This window comes from Sinocyclocheilus grahami, unplaced genomic scaffold, assembly GCF_001515645.1.
Source record: "Sinocyclocheilus grahami isolate Dianchi unplaced genomic scaffold, SAMN03320097.WGS_v1.1 scaffold1484.1, whole genome shotgun sequence".
Classification (NCBI taxonomy): domain Eukaryota; kingdom Metazoa; phylum Chordata; class Actinopteri; order Cypriniformes; family Cyprinidae; genus Sinocyclocheilus; species Sinocyclocheilus grahami.
The window spans coordinates 168,831-190,440 of NW_015506663.1; the positions used below are offsets into that span (position 1 = coordinate 168,831).

A 21,610-nucleotide genomic window follows, 5' to 3' on the forward strand; every position below is an offset into this window, starting at 1 on the left:
ATATAATATGCACTCAGTGCATTTGCAGTAATCACAATTATTATGAATCATTGAGTTTGTGCAATATTCTGCATGGGTGTGATTCACTCCAAATGAAAATATTTTAGTGAATATGAAAAAGTGGCTTCTACATTTCAGTTTAATTAAATTAAATATTATTAACAATTATATCTACTTCCCGTGTCCCCATAAACCAAATGGTTTAAGCCCAAAATACTAACCTTTACTTTACATGAAAAGGGTACAAAATAGAGCCTAAAACTCTTTTAAAACTTAAATTTTTAGTATTTAAACAAAAGTGTTATCTGAGAATATAAATGATTATTGTTATTATTATTTAAAAATATCCCAGCATGTGTAACAGGGTTGCATGTTTTCAATTCGCCTTCATCTCTTTTGGATAAAACTGCCACTCACTGGATATTTTGCTTTAAAGTGTTGTGAAACATGCAAGAAGCAACACAATGCCGTTTTGCAGAAATATCGGCACGGATATGTTTTAACAATAAGTCTGGTTTCGAAATTATTTACACAAAATAGTAAATTTACTTTGCTGATTTTAAGAGTACCAGAATCATATCCCCTTCTTTTGACTCCTGTTTGTGGTGGTTAATGGGATTTGTACAATGTGTGTTTCCACCAGCCAGTTTAAATCTGGTATTTCTCTTTCTGCAGCCTGTGGGACGGTGAGTGCGGGTGCAGAGGACGAGGGGGAAGCGGAGGCCGGTTGGATCGAGGGGGCTGCTATCTTACTCTCAGTGGTCTGTGTTGTTCTGGTCACAGCCTTCAATGACTGGAGCAAAGAGAAACAGTTCAGGGGTTTACAGAGCCGCATCGAACAGGAACAGAAATTCCAGGTGGTGCGTGGAGGGCAGGTCATCCAACTTCCTGTGTCAGATATTGTCACAGGCGATATTGCACAAGTCAAGTATGGTATGTATCATCATTTATTTATTTTAAATGTATCTTCCTTGTATTTATAGTTGGATGACATATGCTGATAGGTCCTTTACATGCAGTCCGCTAGCAGTCACATAGCACTACATGGCATAAGATGATTGGCCTCTACTGATTCTGCAGTCAGTGAGATTGCTGAGATTGCTCAACATTTAAATAGTCTGGTTTAGTATTGGCTATAAGGCCCTGTTTACACCTGGTATTAAGATGTGTTTTGGTCGATCAGATCATAAGCAGAAGAGGGAGACTCTTTTACATCTGCTGTTTTAATGCATCTCTTTTGTCCATGTTTGACCATTTTCCTGGTTTCTTTGAGGGGAGAGTCTATGGGTGGGTGCATGTGTAGGCTTTTTCTGATCTTTCAATCTAACGTAAGTGAAAGTGAAAGTGAAGTGACATGTGGCCAAGTACATGTGCTCTGCATTTCAACCATCCAAGTGCAAGCACACACACACACACACACACACCGTGAACACACACCCGGAGCAGTGGGCAGCCAAATGCTGCGGTACCCGGGGAGCAGTTGGGGGTTCGGTGACTTGCTCAAGGGTCTCACCTCAGTTGTGGTATTGAAGGTGGAAGAGAGTGCTGTACATTCACTCCCCCCACCAACAATTCCTGCTGGACTTGGGACTCGAACCCGTAACCTTCAGGTAACAACTCTCTAACCATTAGGCCACGACTGCCCCATTTACAATCAAACTTGAAAGGAGACAATGGAAAATGAAATGGAGAGTAGCAGCTTTCATTTCTGCATTTCTGCTCGGATACCTACAAAACTTTTTAAATTTGTGTTAGATTTAAAACTGGTAAGAAAACATTGTACTTTTGAATTTTTTTTCACCTTCAAACCAAACTTACGATTTCAGCCGGTAAAGTTTAAATTGTGTTCTGTCTGGCTAACGCTCTTCAATAACATGTCTAGTAATGTTTAAGAATTAGGTCAGTAGGCAAAGAGGAGGAGGTCTTAAGCGACTGTTTGAACGTATTCAATGTAATGTGCTGCTGCCGGCTCTCCTCCCCATAGTATACAAAAATGCATCTTAATACCAAGTGTAAACAGGGCCTAAGTTGGTCCTGCAGCACACTCTCCGAGTTCCTCTGAAACCCTCCACCTCCCCCAGCTCCACCTGTGTAGATCTGCTACAGGATTTACGTACGCCTATTCACACAACACTAGCATGACTATATTAACAAACAACTACATTAACATTGTCATATCTATTAAAATGTTAAAACTATCCCAAGTGCTGTCATAATTCAAGTAACTAAAGTATATATTGCATAGTACAGTATATATGGGTGATTCTTTAATTAGGAAAATGTTTCTGTTTAAAGAAAAAAATTAAGAAAAATTATTCATTCTAATGACAGATTATTATGCCTTTAATATTATACTGTGTCTCTTTAATTACTTTTTCAGTTGTGTTGAAGGGTTAAATTTGGATTTTTCCCCCTCCATTATCTAGATTTTTAACTTCAATACAATACATTTATAAAATCGGGGGAACTGTACTTAACACTTCTGTAATTTATATGGTATTTAGGTATTTGTAAATATAACAAATAATTTATTTTATTTATTTATTTTTAAACAGAAATTAATAAATAAGTTTGATATTAAGTATTTTTGAGAAGTTTACATTTTCTGTTGTGTGACATGTACACACAATTCTAAAAAGTATTGAGCAAAATCTTTTTTTTATATCATTAATGCAGCTTTTATGAGCTCATATTAATTGAGAGACTACAGTACATTCAATATTTGTACTACAATTAATGTCACACTACAGAACCATTTAAAATTATTTATTGAAGACATAAATGTAATGAAAGATGGTTAAAAATATTCTAAGAAATACCATTTACAATATCTATAATATACACATTATCTTTAAATCTTGATTTAAAAAAGTCCATGGGCATGTTTCAGTGTATAAATCTATATTATGCAATGTGTAAATCTATAATATGCATTAATATAGGTGAAATGTAGTTTTAAGAATAAAATTTTTCAAGATACATAATTGAAGGTTCGCCCATATGTAATTAAGTAGTGCGTTATCAAGAGAGCTTTTACACATGACTGGACATCATTGCTGTGCGATGAAGTAAGACTGATCTGTGTCATTAATTACAGTTTGATTATGAGGGTTGGTTAAGCTGATCAACACTTTCTATTCTGGAGATGTTATCAAACTAAAGAGCTGTGCTGGTTCTGCAGTGTTGGAGAGGTTCCGGTTGTTATTTCTGATTTTCTGAACAAGTGGGAGGCAGATAATGTAGCTGTTGACAGTGACGGAGTGATCCTGTGGGTGAGAGCGCTTGGCAGGCTGGAAGTGGGGTTCCATCTCCTTGACTAGTACAGTGATGGTTAGCAGTCCCAGGCTTACCATTATTTTTGAATATGTGTGGGAGTTGATATGTTGCATTGCAAAGATGTAGAATGAAAGCAAAATTATCTCTGAACAAAATTACATTCTCGTGATAGATAAAACAACAGAAGGGCCAAATACCGAACCCTGGGGAACACCTACAATATAGTGTTGCCTTATTGAGCACAACATACTGCAGGGCTTGTCATTTTCATATTGACTTAGTTAGGGCTGTAAACTCAGAAATATTGGAGAGAGATTATGTTGTGAAATGCTTGACAAGTGCAATCTTAGAGGATCAACTTTGGAATTCTTTGGAGACAACAATATTGATCCAGAATTGTTGTTTGGAGAAACCGAATGGATTATTGGACGGAACACAAAGGAAGAGCTTTGGAGATTAGATTCTGAAATATGCTTCATTTCTGAGTTGCTGAAGAAAGACTCAGGTGTTCTTGCTATAGGTCACTTTGAATATCATGTACATGATCACATTCCCCCTAAAACGAACCCTGACACTAATAGGCAAAATACATTTACAGTTTGATTAATAACTTTAAGACATTTGATTCCTTTGGGTTATTTGATCCTGTTGTTCACTGGCAGCTGTTAACATAAAGCTGTTAAGCCTGTTAACAGCTGCTTAAATGTCCCACAGTTCATCACTGTACCAATATAAATTGGAGATCATTTGAAGACATTAAAGACAAATGAAGGTCATTGAAAGACATTATTGTGACAGACAAGTAAATCACTGACTATACAACAAGTTGCTCTAAAAATCTATATATTTTTAGTTTATCATAGTAAATATATTTTTAGTTTTATCATAGTCTGTAACTGAGTTACTGTAGCAATCAGGCAGTCTGTCTGATGTACAGTATGGCACACAGACCCCTTCTACATTAATTTTAAATGTTTCATCTACTGTACGTGTGTAAGACATACATCTTTGGCTGCTGTGTCCCATATTGCTGTTTTTAAGCACTTCACACCATGAGTCCTATACTTTTAAAATGCTGTTGTGTTAGATTCTTTTGCACTCCATCCAGCTGTTTCATTAAGCAGTACGTCTCCTCATTAATTTTATGCTGCTGCTCTTGTTAAGTGTGGTTTGGTGAGGAGTGTATTTGTTATGGATCATAACTGGGTTTTTTTTCTTATTAATTCTACTGAATTTACATGTGAAATTGACAGCCCTAATCCTTTAGAATTTTCATCAACTAATGCTGAATTTCTGTGTCCAGGTGACCTGCTTCCAGCTGATGGGGTCTTGATACAAGGAAATGATGTGAAGATTGACGAGAGTTCTCTGACAGGGGAATCCGACCATGTGCGCAAATCTGCAGATAAAGACCCCATGCTTCTCTCTGGTGAATGCTCACTTTGCTACTATATTTATTTGAATGTTGTGGACTTCTGCACACAATACAAGTTGAAGTCCTACATTTACTATAGTGAACTGAATATCAGTCCAACAGATTATGTCAGAATGAAGATTCATTTTATTGGTTTAATACAGTCAGTAAGGTCAAGACCTCTGAGATAAGACCGAACAAAACTCGGGACAGACATACTGTCATTGATGTGTTTAAACTAGCAGCTAGCTTCATTCTAGGGTAATGTTAACCAATAGTTCATCAAATGTATCTATTAAAAACATAATGCCACACTTTTAATGTACTTTGATTCTACAACTTTTACTGAAAAGGACAATAGTGACAAACCAGTCCTCTGTGTTTGCTCCTTAGCCTGTTGATAAGAGTCCAGTCAGGTGTGTATGAGGGATGGATGTTGACAGACAGCAGTCTGTGGTGTCCGTGGACGACATCACACACTGTGTCAGCTGTGCTGTGGTCAGAGCGGCCTGCTATTATTTGCAGTTTCTCCATGACTTACTGCACGGTTAACTGAATCACCAGGCACCCATGTGATGGAGGGCTCGGGTCGAATGGTGGTCACGGCTGTCGGAGTGAACTCTCAGACCGGGATCATCTTCACCTTGCTCGGTGCTGGAGGAGAGGAGGAAGAGAAAAAAGAGAAGAAAGGTGCGTAACTAAAGCTCAGCTTGGAAAAAGCTTGCGTTACATCTGCCCAGGACACTTCTGTACAGGACTCAACATGTAATTCCTGCCTGTAACTGATATGCAACTATTATTGTATAAAACATATTTAGGCTTAAATTTAATTTACATCCATCTGGATTACATAGTTCTAACATATATAATATATAAACTAATAAACTGAATGTGATGTATGTTTGCCAATCATACATAAATGAAATAGGTAACATTTCTGTACTCCAAAAAATCGTGCCATGGTTTATTATTAATAAATTTCAATTTTAAAATGCTTTTATTTAAATCATTAAATCATATTTAAAAAAAAAACATTAATTCTAATTTGTTAGAATCGGCATAAATCTGTTCATTGTAAAAACAAACAATTTACTCAGTTAACAAGTATAAACATGGTTCAAATATGACTAGCTGTGGAACAAGCAATATTCAATTAGTTAAAATGTATAAGATTGAAACTGGATTTATTGATTATAAATGTATCTGGTTATTGCATATTTATAACACATTCAGTCTATTAGTAAGCTGCTATGTTTCACTTATGTATGACTGACAAATATGCATCACAGGTTTATTAGTATATTTATGTTAAAACAGTGTAATCCAAAAAAGTGGAAATTGTATATGCAATTCAAATTCATAAATCTTTAAATTAGGTCTATGTTGGAAAATCTTTTTATTGTAAACCATAAAAACAGGACACCGGGGGGGGATTTAAATTAGAGATTTGAATAAATCTCTAATTTAAAGTATTAAACTATGGTGCGTAACTCAACCCACAGGTTTGATACCTCACATTTAGGAGAGTGTGCCATTGCGCTTGGACTTAAGAAAACCCTAGCAGCACCCTGCTAAACACCCAAGTGGCGATAAGTTTTGCACAGCAAAGAAAGTTTCATTACAAAAAAAAAAATGCTGCTCATTTTTTCCCAATCAGAGACTGCTTTTGGGTAGAAAGTGTACTGTTGTTTTCCCAGCGGCTGCTTCAGACTGTCACATGAACATGTGCTGTTTCTGGTTGGGTAGCATGTGCTGCCCACACCGTTTGTCAGCATATGGCCTTATGTGTGTGTTATTCTGCAAACTGCCACAGGTCAGGCTCTGGAGGATGGCCATCAGCTGGCAGGTAGAGTATGAATCTCTGTACCCGGGGATATCTGCAGTAATGCTCATTTATTACCCCACTAAACCCGCTCTGCCCTCCCAAGCTCCGCTTTAGTAACCGCGATCTTTCACTTAAAAAGACACTCTTTTTAAGTATTTATAGAAGTGCATTTCATCCTGCATAGATGATGATCAGGAAGTTGTGATGTAACCCCGGCTTATTCCCTCAAGAGCGGATAGATTGATTGCGGTTTCGTAGCCTGGTAGTCTGATACCCCACAGCTTGTAGAGTGTTGTGATTGAAGCACTTGGATTTGATTTGGAAGCATGTGTTTATTTGGTTGTTTTATTTTTTGAATCACCTGTTCTTATTTACTTAATTGGTAGTGAACGTAGCAATTGGAATTTTCTCTCAAATGATGGGTATCTGTCGATGCCAGCTATTTGTGCCATTGATCATTGTGTCGTTTTGTGCCTCAACTTTGTTTTGTCTGCCATATTATGTGTAACCTGTCTTATGTTGCAGTGTTTTTTTCCCATCAGTGCCATTCTTTTAAAGTCGCCTTTCGGTTGACTGCAGTATATTGAGAGATACTAATCATGGTAACGATGCTCTTAGCTGTGGAACAAGCAATATTCAATTAGTTAAAATGTATAAGATTGAAACTGGATTTATTGATTATAAATGTATCTGGTTATTGCATATTTATAACACATTCAGTCTATTAGTAAGCTGCTATGTTTCACTTATGTATGACTGACAAATATGCATCACAGGTTTATTAGTATATTTATGTTAAAACAGTGTAATCCAAAAAAGTGGAAATTGTATATGCAATTCAAATTCATAAATCTTTAAATTAGGTCTATGTTGGAAAATCTTTTTATTGTAAACCATAAAAACAGGACACCGGGGGGGGGGATTTAAATTAGAGATTTGAATAAATCTCTAATTTAAAGTATTAAACTATGGTGCGTAACTCAACCCACAGGTTTGATACCTCACATTTAGGAGTGTGCCATTGCGCTTGGACTTAAGAAAACCCTAGCAGCACCCTGCTAAACACCCAAGTGGCGATAAGTTTTGCACAGCAAAGAAAGTTTCATTACAAAAAAAAAAATGCTGCTCATTTTTTCCCAATCAGAGACTGCTTTTGGGTAGAAAGTGTACTGTTGTTTTCCCAGCGGCTGCTTCAGACTGTCACATGAACATGTGCTGTTTCTGGTTGGGTAGCATGTGCTGCCCACACCGTTTGTCAGCATATGGCCTTATGTGTGTGTTATTCTGCAAACTGCCACAGGTCAGGCTCTGGAGGATGGCCATCAGCTGGCAGGTAGAGTATGAATCTCTGTACCCGGGGATATCTGCAGTAATGCTCATTTATTACCCCACTAAACCCGCTCTGCCCTCCCAAGCTCCGCTTTAGTAACCGCGATCTTTCACTTAAAAAGACACTCTTTTTAAGTATTTATAGAAGTGCATTTCATCCTGCATAGATGATGATCAGGAGGTTGTGATGTAACCCCGGCTTATTCCCTCAAGAGCGGATAGATTGATTGCGGTTTCGTAGCCTGGTAGTCTGATACCCCACAGCTTGTAGAGTGTTGTGATTGAAGCACTTGGATTTGATTTGGAAGCATGTGTTTATTTGGTTGTTTTATTTTTTGAATCACCTGTTCTTATTTACTTAATTGGTAGTGAACGTAGCAATTGGAATTTTCTCTCAAATGATGGGTATCTGTCGATGCCAGCTATTTGTGCCATTGATCATTGTGTCGTTTTGTGCCTCAACTTTGTTTTGTCTGCCATATTATGTGTAACCTGTCTTATGTTGCAGTGTTTTTTTCCCATCAGTGCCATTCTTTTAAAGTCGCCTTTCGGTTGACTGCAGTATATTGAGAGATACTAATCATGGTAACGATGCTCTTAACCATGCTACTTTTGTTCATTATTATGGCTAGACTGCTCCCATCCCTCCTCACACCCCATCGCAACTATAGCTACCGATGGTGCGGCAAGCGCAAATGCCCCTGGTAATACCAGCCTAGTCAATGGTAGGTTGAGCAGCTCTCTGCTGTCCGTACCTCAGTGGCTCCGCCTCTCCTCCTCCTCCAGTTGTCTTGATCTTCCTCTCCTGCTGACTGTGCGTTCCTCTCAGTGCATGTCACCTCTAATCGCTCACTCATTTTCTGTTCTCCTCCCTCTTCCACCCTTTCCCCTTCTTTTATTTTAGGTATGCCTACAGCAATTACACAATGTAGATTGTCCCACTGGTTGAAACAGACCGTTTGACTATTACCAGAATAGTCGAGCAACTTAAGAATAAATAAAATAAGAGCTGCACTTCAACTGATTTAAAATTTCAGTCATTTAAATTTTGAAAAGAAGATCATGACTTATTGTGTAGTGTTTTTAGTATGTTGGAATACAATTTATGATACGAGTGTGAATATGGTTTGATGTGAAATATAATTTAAATGTGTGGCGTTACAACATGATCCCATTGGTTTTCATTTGTTCAAATGTAGCATGCATACTGTTCAAAAGTTTGGAGTCAGTTTAAAAAAAAAAAGAAATTAATACTTTAATTCAGAAAGGATGAGTTAAATTGATCAAAAGCGGCAGCAAAAACTTGTTACAAAATATTTTCAATTTCAAATAAAAAAACTTTAAATTAATCAAAAAATCATTAACAAATGTGTCCTTAAAATATTAGTAACTGTTTTCAACATTGATAATAATCAGAAATGTTTCTCGAGCAGCAGATCAGCATATTATACTGATTTCTGAAGATCATGTGACACTGAAGACTGGAGTAATGATGCTGAAAATACAGCTGCGCATCACAGAAATACATTACAGCTTAACACATAGAAAACTATAATAATATTTAACAATATTACTGTTTTACTGTATTTTTTATCAAATAAATGACGTCTTGATGAGCAGAAGAGACTTCTTTAAAAAATATAGTACTGTTGTTCAATCATAGATAGATAGATAGATAGATAGATGAAACTTTCATCTCATGCTTTAGACAAAAGTGTCATATACAACAGTACCCATGTAGTTGCGTGGGTATTTATGTGATTGGACAAATCTGATATACAGTACACTATGATGAGGTTTTGTGTGTACTGGGTTTTTTGGTTCCTCTGGTTCTTTCAACTAACCCTCTGCGGTGGTAAAGTGGCTCTCCTCCTCTCTGCTCCTGTGGTGTCGCATGGCTGTTCCTCCTGCATGTCCAGTAGTGTCGTGCTGTTCCTCTAGTCCTCATTGTGTTGAGTGTTTCTCCTCCATTTCTCCTCCATGGAATATCTGAATGACTACTACTCAAATCTTGCACTGTGACAAATCATAGTGACAAACATAGATATGACTACAGAGAGAGTAAAATGATGTACAGATTAAATACACATGTTAGATATTCCATGGCATTCCTGTCCAAAAGCCAACATGAAAACACACAACTGAACTACTTTTGTTAGAACAAACACACATACTGCATATACCTCAATATCAAATACATGTATTCAAGAAAGCAAATAAGTGTTAACACTATAAATGTAGATGGCAGCTGATATTCTATATCACTGATCAATTTGACTTTTTGACCAAACCCATAATGCACCTCAGAACTTCATTATGAAACAACTCTGTGTTATGTATGTGACTCACAATGATGTTGATAAATTACTCATTCTCTGTCTTCCTTCTTAATTTGAGTTCACTGTAATGTCCATGTGATGAATGTTTTATCGTCTGCTTTCTGTTATTTTTGTCCTGTGTCTGTGGATGCCTTCATCTTAGGTAAAATGCAGGATGGAAATATGGAGAACAACCAGACCAAAGGTAACCTGCTTTCACTTTACCGCTGGTTTGAGCGCTCACCATTATTTTATTCCTCCTCTCCTTTCGGCGGGTTCAGATGTCAGCTCGTCTGTTTGTGCTGCTTCTCATGTGTGCGTCAGGGTCTCTCGATGACATCACACTTCCTATATGTGTCAAAATCTCGAATCAGTTGAATTGAGTTTTTAGTGCTCTGTAGCCTAACTCTTTTTGCTCTTTGGTTATTCATTCATTTACAGAGGTTATCCAGAGGTTTCTGTTTGTTTCAAATAATGGTGAAAATAAATGAGTCTATGCATATATTGACAGCAGACATGTATTTATGTATCCAGCGGTAAATGACTTTTATTATTAAATACTTTGCAATTACATTTGTCTATAAATTTGCTCTTAAGTTCATTCACATGATACAGTCTGGCTAAGGCATTGTGTTGCAATTGCACAAGAAACATTAAGCAGTTTGTCTTTTGTCTTAAAGGAATAGTTCATCCAAAAGTACAAATGAGCATCTCTTTTCCATTCAGTTACAAAGAATAGTTAATTTAGTTTGCAACAGCCACTGATACAGTTAATGAAGTCCCGCCCTACATTTTTTCTTGTTCAGTAGCCGTTTCACTAGAATGCACGTCAAAATTTAGTATGTACGACTTTATTGTACACTACAGATCTTGACATCCATTCTAGAGTTAATGAGAGAATTAGTTACTTGAGATTCATGAACCAACTTACTGACTCAGTGATCCAGTCACAGGCATAGCGGTTAAGAGGGGAAAATTATCATTGAAAATTACTAAAGTTCAGTCTGGTCCTTACACAAAGCATCACTTGTGTCCGTTTTTTTTTTTTTTTTTACTTGAAATTCCCATTCGTTGCAATTGGGTGGAAAAGAGTAACCAGCAAATCTCTTTAAGATTTCTACTTTTGAGTTCCACAGAATAAACACCTCTTAGAGGTTTGAAGCAAAATGAAGGTGAACGATGACTGAGCTTTCATTTTTGGGTGACCTATCCCTTTAAATAAAGGCACTTCAAGATCTTTTGTCCCATACGAACTTGTTACTGAGCATCCCTGTCATCAAATACCATGAAAAGGTTTTTTTCAGCAGAGCAGACGTCTCTCAACCATATAATGATACCAGGATTGGTTTAATTGAGTTCCTGGAATGTGAAATTTATTCACCGCATGTTCCCATTGAGATAGATCAATGTAGATCAAAATAACACATTAATTTGGTGGTTTGGTGATTTTGCAATCTAAGTAGTCAAAGTAATTGAAGATTAATGGTTCTTTGCAAATATCGACTTCTGTTGGAATTGTAAGTGGTGGCTAGTAACTCATAATGGTCATCCATGCATCTGTTAATATACAAAGACACATGAAAAACCCAACAGTAAAGTTTAAACTATAGTTTGTTCTCTCACAGTGACTACATGGCCAGTACGGTCAAGGGCCAGCATTACCTGTAGTCGTGAGCAAAGGTCAGACGGCCCATAACCCACATGTGTTTCCTGTGATCATTGCAGTGAAGAAGCAGGATGGTGCTGCAGCAATGGAGATGCAGCCCTTGAAGAGTGCAGAGGGCGGAGAAGCAGATGACAAAGAGAAGAAGAAAGCCAATGTCTCCAAGAAAGAGAAATCCGTTCTGCAAGGAAAACTGACAAAGCTGGCTGTACAAATCGGCAAAGCAGGTGCTATGTGTTTTTAGGTTGTTTGGCGGATCGAGGTTAGTGTTGTACTATCACAGAGGAGCACCATGCACTAATGCGATGCTTGCTGTGATCTGGTCCTCAGGTTTGGTGATGTCTGCCATTACAGTCATCATCCTGGTACTTTTCTTTGCAATCGATAACTTTGTCCTTCAGAAGAGGCCATGGCTGCCGGAGTGTACGCCGATCTACATTCAGTATTTTGTCAAATTCTTCATCATTGGCGTTACAGTGCTGGTGGTGGCTGTTCCTGAAGGCCTTCCGCTGGCTGTCACCATCTCTCTGGCCTACTCGGTGAAGGTAAACTTGTTCAGCATGAAGAACATTTAGAATGTATCATATTTAGATCTAGTTTAATACTTTGACATTAAATGAGCCTAATGAGCTGATTACCCAGACAGCAATTTGGGGCATCATAGGATCACTTTTAACAGTTTTAAAATGCTTAATTTATTTTTATTTTGAGAAACGTTTACTCCATTATAATGACACCTGTTAAACCAGTTGTTGATTAAATCACACCGAACAATTCATTTGCAATCATATCAGAGCGATTTTTATAAATGTTTATTTAATTTCCGCTTGCCTGCAGCAGAAATTGACTCCCACGTTCTGTGCACGCTCTCTTAAAAATCAGCATAAAATGAAAAGTGAACTGTGAACGACTTTGTCCATGCATGTTTTATTTTTTAATATTTGACTTTGTTATTTTTAATAAAATGGCATAACTTGTCACTTCCAATAAAAATGACAGATTCATTGAGAGTGCAATGCCCACACTTCAAAATCCAATCACCAACCAGTGTACAGAACCAACTGTGAGCAATATGATGTGTTCATGCCATGGTGGAATTTCCATATTTTGTGTTTTATAACTTCACATTCATGTCTTTGTCAAATGAATGACTACAAATTGGAAACACTGAATTTCATGAAAGCTCTGAACTGTCTCACTTGATATTTGTGGAGTCACATAAAGACAACCAAAATTGCAGCAACTTCAACAGGTAAAGATAGCTGGGTAGCTATTATATCTGCACAGAATTATTTTATTACCAACAAAACTGCCTATGAATCTGTGTTGGCATAATGGGTGTTGCAATAGAAATTAATGTTCTCTGTCTGGCAGTGTGAACAGTAATTCCAACACATTAGTTAAGTTCCTCATGAGATAGCAGCCTTTTTATATACCATTTCAGTTAGAAGGATGTTTATGTAGACAAGTACTTATAGGTAGTGGACTGTGCAGTTTTTAGACATGTCCAGAATGTACTCTCAAGATGGTGTATTAGCTAGTTATCTGTATCTGTATTTTTTGTCTGTGCTGATAGAAAATGATGAAGGATAACAATTTGGTACGCCATCTGGACGCTTGCGAGACCATGGGCAATGCCACAGCTATCTGCTCAGACAAGACTGGCACACTGACCACCAACCGAATGACAGCAGTGCAGTGCTATGTGGGCGATGTCCATTACAAGGAGATACCAGACCCCAGCTCCATCCCACCCAGAACTCTGGAAATACTGATCAACGCTATATCCCTCAACAGCGCCTATACTACTAAAATACTGGTAAGACATAAAAACCTTTGGCTATTTGGGTAAAACTGGTGTCATTTCAGCAAAAATTGCTTTGCAACAATAGACCTTAATGTTAATGTATAAGCATACTTGTGTACACTTCCTGGCCAAAAAGAAACACACTCTAATATTTGTTGGACCTCCTTTATCTTTGATTGCATTGTGCATTCATTGTGGCATTGTTCCAACAACCGTTTGCAACATATCATGTTCCCTGAACAATGCTTTCACATTTTGAGCCAGATGAATCTTGGCATTGTCACCCTTGATTATGGCCATGGGTACGTCTTCCAACGTGGTTGTTAAGAAATTAAAATAGCTACACACTGCATTAAATAATGTTAAACAAATTGTTGCCAAACATATGCCAGAAACATATTATTTTCAGTCAAGTGAAGTCAAGTTACCTCTATTTCTATAGCGCTTTATAAAATTGGATTGTGTCAAAGCAGCTTCACAGTGATAAACAGGAAATTAGCTGAATCAATTATAGAAACTCAACTATGGAGGCAATTCAGATTCTTCTGTAAAGCAGCTCTAAAAGACAATAGTGTCATTATTTGGCTCAGTTCGGTTCAGTGTTGGATTCAGTGGTAATCACTGCAATAATGAAACAATCATAGACTCTTACAGTAAGTGTTTGCTTATTTAATCCAAACAATGGATTTTTTGACCAGTTAGTGCAATAGACTAGGATCACAAGCTAGAACGAGGTCAGCCGAAAATATGAATCATCACCCTTGTGTCAATCAAAGCCTCTATGACTATGGCTTTCTTTCTTCTGTGGAACTCAAAAGAAGATGTTTAGCACAATGTGCATTCCACTCAACCTCTAAAAGACAATAAAAGCACCATAATAGCATCACAAACGTGACAGCATTATGTAGAGTTCTGCCTACACCTATTTGGCAAACGATCGTTGAAGTGAATGACAGAATTCAAGTCTACATTGAATAAGTGTGTGTTTACTCTAGTAATTGAATCAGCTACAGCAATATTAGCACAGTTTTACGTCCCATTACTACCAACTCTTCAATTGCTGTTTGTATCGCTGTACCTTGAAAGTTTGGTTGTTTCAGCTTTTATTAATTGAACAATCACATTCAGCATCACAATTGGAAAGTAATAGCTATGAATTCCGAAGGAGGAAAAAACTCACAAACCTTCAGTGTTTGTTCAAAAGAGAAAAATATTGCTCCAAATGATCAGAAAACACTGAAGGTGTCCTACATAGAGTAACCCACCGATGGAATCCTAACTTATTGAAATTGAGACTGTGTTTGCGTTAGGCCTTTTCATTTGTACGTTTCCATATGTGCTGTGTGTTCTTTGAGGGCCAAGAATGCAGCAGAATAATTTGTGTGTTTTGGAGTGCCAGTTGGGGTTGGTTTCCAAAAATGAACAGTCTGCAAAGATACAGTTGAGACAATGAGTTATGAAAAAAAAGAATCATTGATAATCACAACATGTGAGTTTCTCGTGGTTCTGGGAGCTGGAATCAGATCTGTTCTGTATCTCGGTTTAAGATGCCTAGGAGCTGAAAGCAGCCCCTTGAACGCCCCCTCTCAGCACACTAACACTACTTACAGATCCCGTCCCTGGAGACCAGTACCGAGAGCTTTCATAACCATACAAAGTAAGACCTGGATAAGCATATCATTCCAGACATCTTGTTTTAACATAGACTCTTTATCCCTGGAGAGATCCCCAAAGCTACTGTGCTTTGCTGCTCCATTATGTAATTAATGCATGAACTTCTTTTCACCCAACACTCAATAGCTCCTTCAGCAAACTTTCCAAATTCTCCTTGCCAACTCAGTCCTTCTTGATTTATGTTTAAGGGAATTTTGTCCTCCTGCCCTCCTATTGTGAAGCTAATTTGCAGTGTTAAATGAAACTTGTACCTGTATTTGATACAGATTTAGCATTCATAATTTAGAGAGGTTATGTAGCGTGTCTCAGTTGTACGACCGGCTGGTGATCAGCCACGAAAAAGTTAGTGGAATCCTGAAATCGGAGTAGGACACACTGTACAGGTGATGCTGCTGGCATGTACACTGATACTTCAGCCGGTAGTCTGAGCTCTGTGGAGACTTCCTGTCGCACTGATCTCAGGTTGCTTCTACCACCTGCTCTTTCAGACCTTCTGGCCCTCTGATCGGACAGGTCGGGTCCGACACTGATGTCATGTTCCCGGGCTCCCATCAATTCTTGATTGGAGGTCACATGTCCGTATGCGGCGCTGTGTGTGTGTGTGTTTGAGGACTGTTCAGTAGGTCTGTGATTTTTTACTTATTTTTATCTTTCATGTCCAAAATGTCCAAAATATCTGAGTCTGTAATTTTTCAAACACACCTGCTTGTAATTTTCAATCTTCAATCCTGAAGATGTAGGTTAGATTTCTTAGATGTGTTTTATTAGGGATTGAGTTAAAGTCTGCAAGACAGTGGCCCTCCAGAGCCAGGGTTCTTGATAGCATCTGAAACCATGGTTTTGTGAGGGTTATGCTTAGACAAAATGTCTGCAACTACTCATATGTAGAGTAGGGGTACTTGATGCCAAACCCAGAGTCAAGTCTGGATTCAAGTGCGATTATGAATGAACTCTGACTTGTCATACACTTGGGTAAATTTTGTACTCAGACTTTGCTCAAAATAAGGAACAGCATAAAATTAAGATAACAAGACAATAATAAATGTCTCCCACTCGAACTCGACATAGACCCAACATATGCTGGAAGGAATACTGCCCTGTGAGACTTCTCTGTAAAACTAAATGCTATTTTGGGAGCAATTTTCTTTGCGCACATGACAGGGTGAAAAATCTCGCTGTCTTTTGTTTGATAAGTTGTGACTCATTTTGGGCAAAGTCATTTGTCCGGCTGCAGCCGCTCCATGTGGCTCAGGGTCTCTGCCAAAGTCTCTCTGCGATGCCTCGTGCTGCCACTCATTCACATAGGCCAATCAGCTTTGGCAAGGCGCTCACCTCATGGCCTGAGGCAGGGGCTGTCACTGTCAGTGTAGGTAACGCTGTGAAATCAAAGAGGTGCTATGAAAATGACCTTCTAGGGGACACAAGAGGGCATCCGCGGCCCCTGCAGTGAGAAGGAGAATCAAGTGAGGGCCCATGTGGAGCACAAGGGCCCAGAATAGGGCCATAAAGAGGAAGTAGTGCTGCCAGTGCATGTTTTGCCATATGTCGTGGTTCGTAGGAGTGCGTGCTGACCAGGGAGAAGACATCTGTTCAGGAGAGCATTGCATGCCAGCGCCTCTCTGAGGGGTGCTATGAAATCCACATCAAATGCAAGAGCAGTCTTGAATGACCCTGGTGAGCAAACATGAGATACTTTTTTAATGTAATTTCTTCCCCTGAGGTACACTTAGTGAAGTTAGTAAAGTTCCTTTGGCAAAAACATAATTTAGTTAAAGTCATAATTTAGTTTTCCCACCCCCTGTCTACCCTGGGAATTAAATGGTCCGGTTTCGATTACCCAGTAGGCCATTGACGTGTAAACAAGCCAGTCACATGTATCACAGTCACATGTCTGATGCCGGAAAGTTGTAAGACAAATCAAAATGTGGAACCTGTGCACCTGAGTTTTTGCTGACATTTCTGATTTTCACAGTTACAGCTTACAAAATCTCTATTGCATGCACATTGTGAGTCATCGTGCGTATGCTACATTGCAGTGCAGCACTCCTGCACGTTGTGTCCTGTCAAGCCTAGTTATGAGAAATGCTGGAAAAGTAAATCAGAAAGTTAATTCACAATCAAGGTCTCTATGGGCATTTCAGCATTTCTTCTCATAAATAAATAAACAAACAAATAATGAAATTAAATTCCCTGAAGTAATTTTAGCAGGGTATTGCTTGCTGGATATTGTTCAAGCAAACGGTAGACAATGAGATTTGAATTGGTTTTGTGATCTGAAATTTTTATGGTCCTTTTGTTTCTTTGTGTTGGAAGCTTTTTCAGGCTTTCATACTGTATGTATATGCAGGCACTTGTTTTTGAAAGACAATTCGGATCATATGTGGAGTAACATGAGCTTTTGCAGACAGTTTATTAATACCAGTAATTAATACCAGGAAATACATAGTGTTAAAAAATGGCTGCAGTTTGAACTCCCAGTGACAATAAGAGATTGTCATACTTCAATTTATTGTTTAGTGTAAAGTTTACCAAAAGAACCAACATACTTGGACACCATAGACTGAATTTACCTACAAACCAAAGTTTGAATGGAGTCTATTAAGTGCTTCATGCTGAATTAACTGCAGATGTTTAATGCTTTAATGTTTGAGATTTATAACAAACACAAACCAAGAATATTAATACTGAGCTGCTGCACAAAACACTTAAAAAAAGTAAATAATAAAAAAAAAGTACAAAATGACCTGTTCTCTTTGCGTCCAAGGCATTCAGTATGTGATGAATTGCAAAGAAACCTCATAAATGACCTCAGCAAACTTATCAGAAGGATTTATTATGCTCAAAGCAGCATAGCTCACCATGTGTGCAGGTTGCTAAGCTATGGTTGCTGTTACCTGTAGACAGGTGGTCAGTTATGCGACCCTTAATGAACAGAGTGCACTATTTAGCTTGTTACTATGCAGCAGCTATCTGAATCCTCTTTGGCTTTCTACCATCCCAGCCTCCAGATAAGGAAGGAGGTCTTCCCAAACAAGTGGGCAACAAAACTGAGTGTGGCCTACTGGGACTGGTCCTGGACCTGAAACGAGACTACCAGACCGTCCGGAACCAGATCCCAGAGGAGAAACTCTACAAGGTGTACACGTTTAACTCTGTGAGGAAGTCCATGAGTACCATCATCAAGCTTCCAGACAGCAGCTTCAGAATGTACAGCAAAGGAGCATCCGAAATCGTCCTTAAAAAGTGAGCGCCTTTCATCTGCTCTCTGACGCTTCAACTCTAGTAGCTGCAATTTTTCATAAAAGCATTTTCATGTCTCAACAGCAGATGGAGGGACATTATGTTGAATTACTGTAGCTTCATGTGCACGGAATCATTTAGATTTGCTCTTTGTGGAAATACATGATGAAGCAATGTCCTCAGAAAGTCTGAAATTGCTGTAATGAAGGGAATGTGCATAATGTTGCAATGATATGACCTTGTTTCATGTGAAGGGGTGACTTTGGTGTGTTCGCTTCAGGTGTACTCGCATTCTGAATGAGGTGGGCGAACCCCGTGTCTTCAGACCGAGGGACAGAGACGAGATGGTGAAGAAAGTAATCGAGCCCATGGCCTGCAACGGACTCAGAACCATCTGCGTGGCCTACCGTGACTTTCCTGCAGACCCTGAGCCCAACTGGGAGGACGAAAACAACATTTTGACTGAGCTGACCGCAATATGTGTTGTTGGAATCGAGGATCCCGTCAGACCTGAGGTGAGAAATTTCGTTCCATTTCATCATGTCATATTTCATGATTTTAATTTGACATTTTTATGTAACGCGTTGCATTTTATGCATGATAACATGCCTGTAATGTGACCTCTGCCTCATCATTTACTGATTGTGCAAAGCATGTACAAAGCCATATATTTTCAAAATGGACTACTCGGTAGGTTTCTTGAATGACTAGTTGGTATGATGAAACTTATTGTCAGTTTTAGCTTCTTCTGACCCTATTCGGATATGCTCCTTCGAGGGGGCCTTTAATTAAGAGACATTATTACATTCAACAACAGATAGAAGTGCAACAGAATGCAGGGCTCTCATTGTTTTTTTAATCCTGTAAATCCTGACATGTGAAATAATAATCAGAAAAATCACATTTAGATTTTTATTGAACTAAACTTTGCAAAAGTTTTAATGATTTGTATCATATTTAATACGTTAGACTTGTATGGCTCATATATGGTGAGATTATAGAGCTCATACCCGAGGAGGAAAAACAGATCGGTTTTATTCAGAGGCCCAAACTAAGCAAAAATATGCAATTTGGTGCAGAATGTATTATGTATATGGTCAAAAAGATGAAATTCTGATAGCTTGTAATGTAAATCAATGAGATCTTTATAACAGTAGAGCAGATATTGACACAAAATGATATAAATATCAGTCGTCACTCTATATCTCCAGTAACATGTCTCAGTGAGATGAGATTGAAATGCTCCAAACATATAATGCAGTGATTGAGAGCTGAAGAAATAAAGGCTCCTCAGAAGATGTGAGATGTTCTGGAGGCTTGTGAAGATCATTCCTCCGCTGAGGAGCAGTGAAAGTAAAGCTTCTGGAAACAAACGCTCCTCAAAAGATCCTGAGGATCAGATTTGAGACTCTAAAACATGATTGATGGAGAATCAAGTAAAGCTGAGCTGCTTCAGTCCAGTAAGTGTTCATCTGGAAATATGACTAACAATATCAAAGTTAATATGTTTGCTTTATAAAACTCTGTAAAGATTTCACAGACAAAAAGCCACATGAAGCACGAGCTGAAGGGGGACATTTGTACAATTATACTAAAAGACCTTTTACATGCTAAAAAAGTCTAAACTATCAATGAGACAATGGAAACCGTAGTAGATTGTGAGCAACAGGTTTTTCAGTGAAGTTTTGCTTGTGTAGATGACTTAGAAATTTAATACGGTAGGCTTTATAGGGTTAAAAGCGCAACAATCAAACTAGTCAACTAGTTGACAGATCGGTGGAAGATCCCTAAAGACAAACATAGACCACTAGTAACATTTCAAAGTTTTGCAATCCGAATCAATTCCTGGGTCGTGCCGCCTGAGGACACTCCACAGCTCACGTCATCTCATCACTTTTATACATCTGTATCTAGTGTACCTTTAAAATACATTGCAAGGTTATTTGGTGCAGGACTCACTGGCAGAATCAAAGTCTGGCCCAGGTGCTCTGAGATTACAGGAAAATATTGGGAATTGGAGGAGAAGTTGCATCAGATACGCATGCGAGGTTGTGAAAGAGAGGCATGCTTTAAAAACACGTCCTCAAATGTTCGTACATCTTCACACGCGCAGGGACTGAAGAAGCGTCTATACTGCAGCTGCATTATTTAACCTCCTCCTTTTATCCCGCTGTTTCTTTGCTCTGGCGTTCGTTCTCCATCTCTAGAGCCTGCACGCTCAGTAATTGTCAGTTTGTTGAAGACTTCTTACAGAAAGCAACATCTGTGGTAAACCAGAGTTACAGCAGGATTGGAGGAACATTCATGAAGTCTGGTTGTTGTCCTCCTTTGGAATCGCAGAAATGCCATTTTGGAAATCGAATCGGTTTGTTTTATAGCATTTTGAAAACTCAAGTGTTTGGATGATGATGACACAGATTTGGTGTGTTTGATCTCAGTGTTCTGTTACCTGGCGGGACACGTGAGCCATTCCTTTCCCTAATAAACAGCCGAAACGTAAGAATCCGTAAACAAATCCATTAGTCTTAGATGTCTAATGTTACCACGTCACCTTCCTCTGCTGTCGTGTTTTATTGATGAGGCTCTTCCTCTCCTGCTGATGAGTTAAGTAGGACTGGGTTGTCTTTACAGTTCTCAGAAAAACTTGGATGTCTAGTCAAGCAGATATCATCTCCCGCTTTAGCGTCTAGACCAGCCCCCATTTCCATAACGTCTGTGATTGTGTCCGATTCACTCTCCTGCAGAACAAGTGTGCGCCAAGACACATTATCAACAAGTCATTGAGTTGCACATGAAAAACACATCAATAGCTTGAAAATCCCTGAGACTGATATCTACTAGCCTGAGTCTCACCAAAACGGATCACATTTCACTCAAAAATCAATTGAAAAACGTGAATTACATTTAGCATAAAATATAAAATAATGCCAGATTTTTACTTCTTTATTTTTTTACATAAACGAAATGAAGCCTACCAATTTTTTAGATGATAGATAGAAACATGCTTTGCAGTTTAAAGCATTATATATATATATATATAGAGAGAGAGAGAGAGAGAGAGAGA

General features: G+C 38.4%; 1 protein-coding gene across 6 annotated transcripts in view; it reads left to right on the top strand.

Annotated features, from left to right (window-relative positions):
* The window catches only part of LOC107570616 (plasma membrane calcium-transporting ATPase 2-like), a 60,314-nt gene that overhangs the window by 20,720 nt on the left and 17,984 nt on the right, over window positions 1-21,610 (top strand). For 4 of the 6 annotated variants that reach the window (XM_016256867.1, XM_016256866.1, XM_016256865.1 and 1 more), the window contains exons 3-13: window positions 676-933; window positions 4,580-4,705; window positions 5,255-5,380; window positions 7,816-7,848; window positions 8,477-8,569; window positions 10,326-10,367; window positions 11,888-12,052; window positions 12,156-12,370; window positions 13,402-13,644; window positions 18,308-18,549; window positions 18,827-19,061. In XM_016256867.1, the coding sequence (XP_016112353.1) occupies window positions 676-933; window positions 4,580-4,705; window positions 5,255-5,380; window positions 7,816-7,848; window positions 8,477-8,569; window positions 10,326-10,367; window positions 11,888-12,052; window positions 12,156-12,370; window positions 13,402-13,644; window positions 18,308-18,549; window positions 18,827-19,061 (1,778 nt within the window). Of the gene's footprint in view, window positions 1-675; window positions 934-4,579; window positions 4,706-5,254; window positions 5,381-6,503; window positions 6,537-7,815; window positions 7,849-8,476; window positions 8,570-10,325; window positions 10,368-11,887; window positions 12,053-12,155; window positions 12,371-13,401; window positions 13,645-18,307; window positions 18,550-18,826; window positions 19,062-21,610 lie in introns of all 6 variants that reach the window. The other 2 variants (XM_016256861.1, XM_016256862.1) reach the window with 2 other exon arrangements.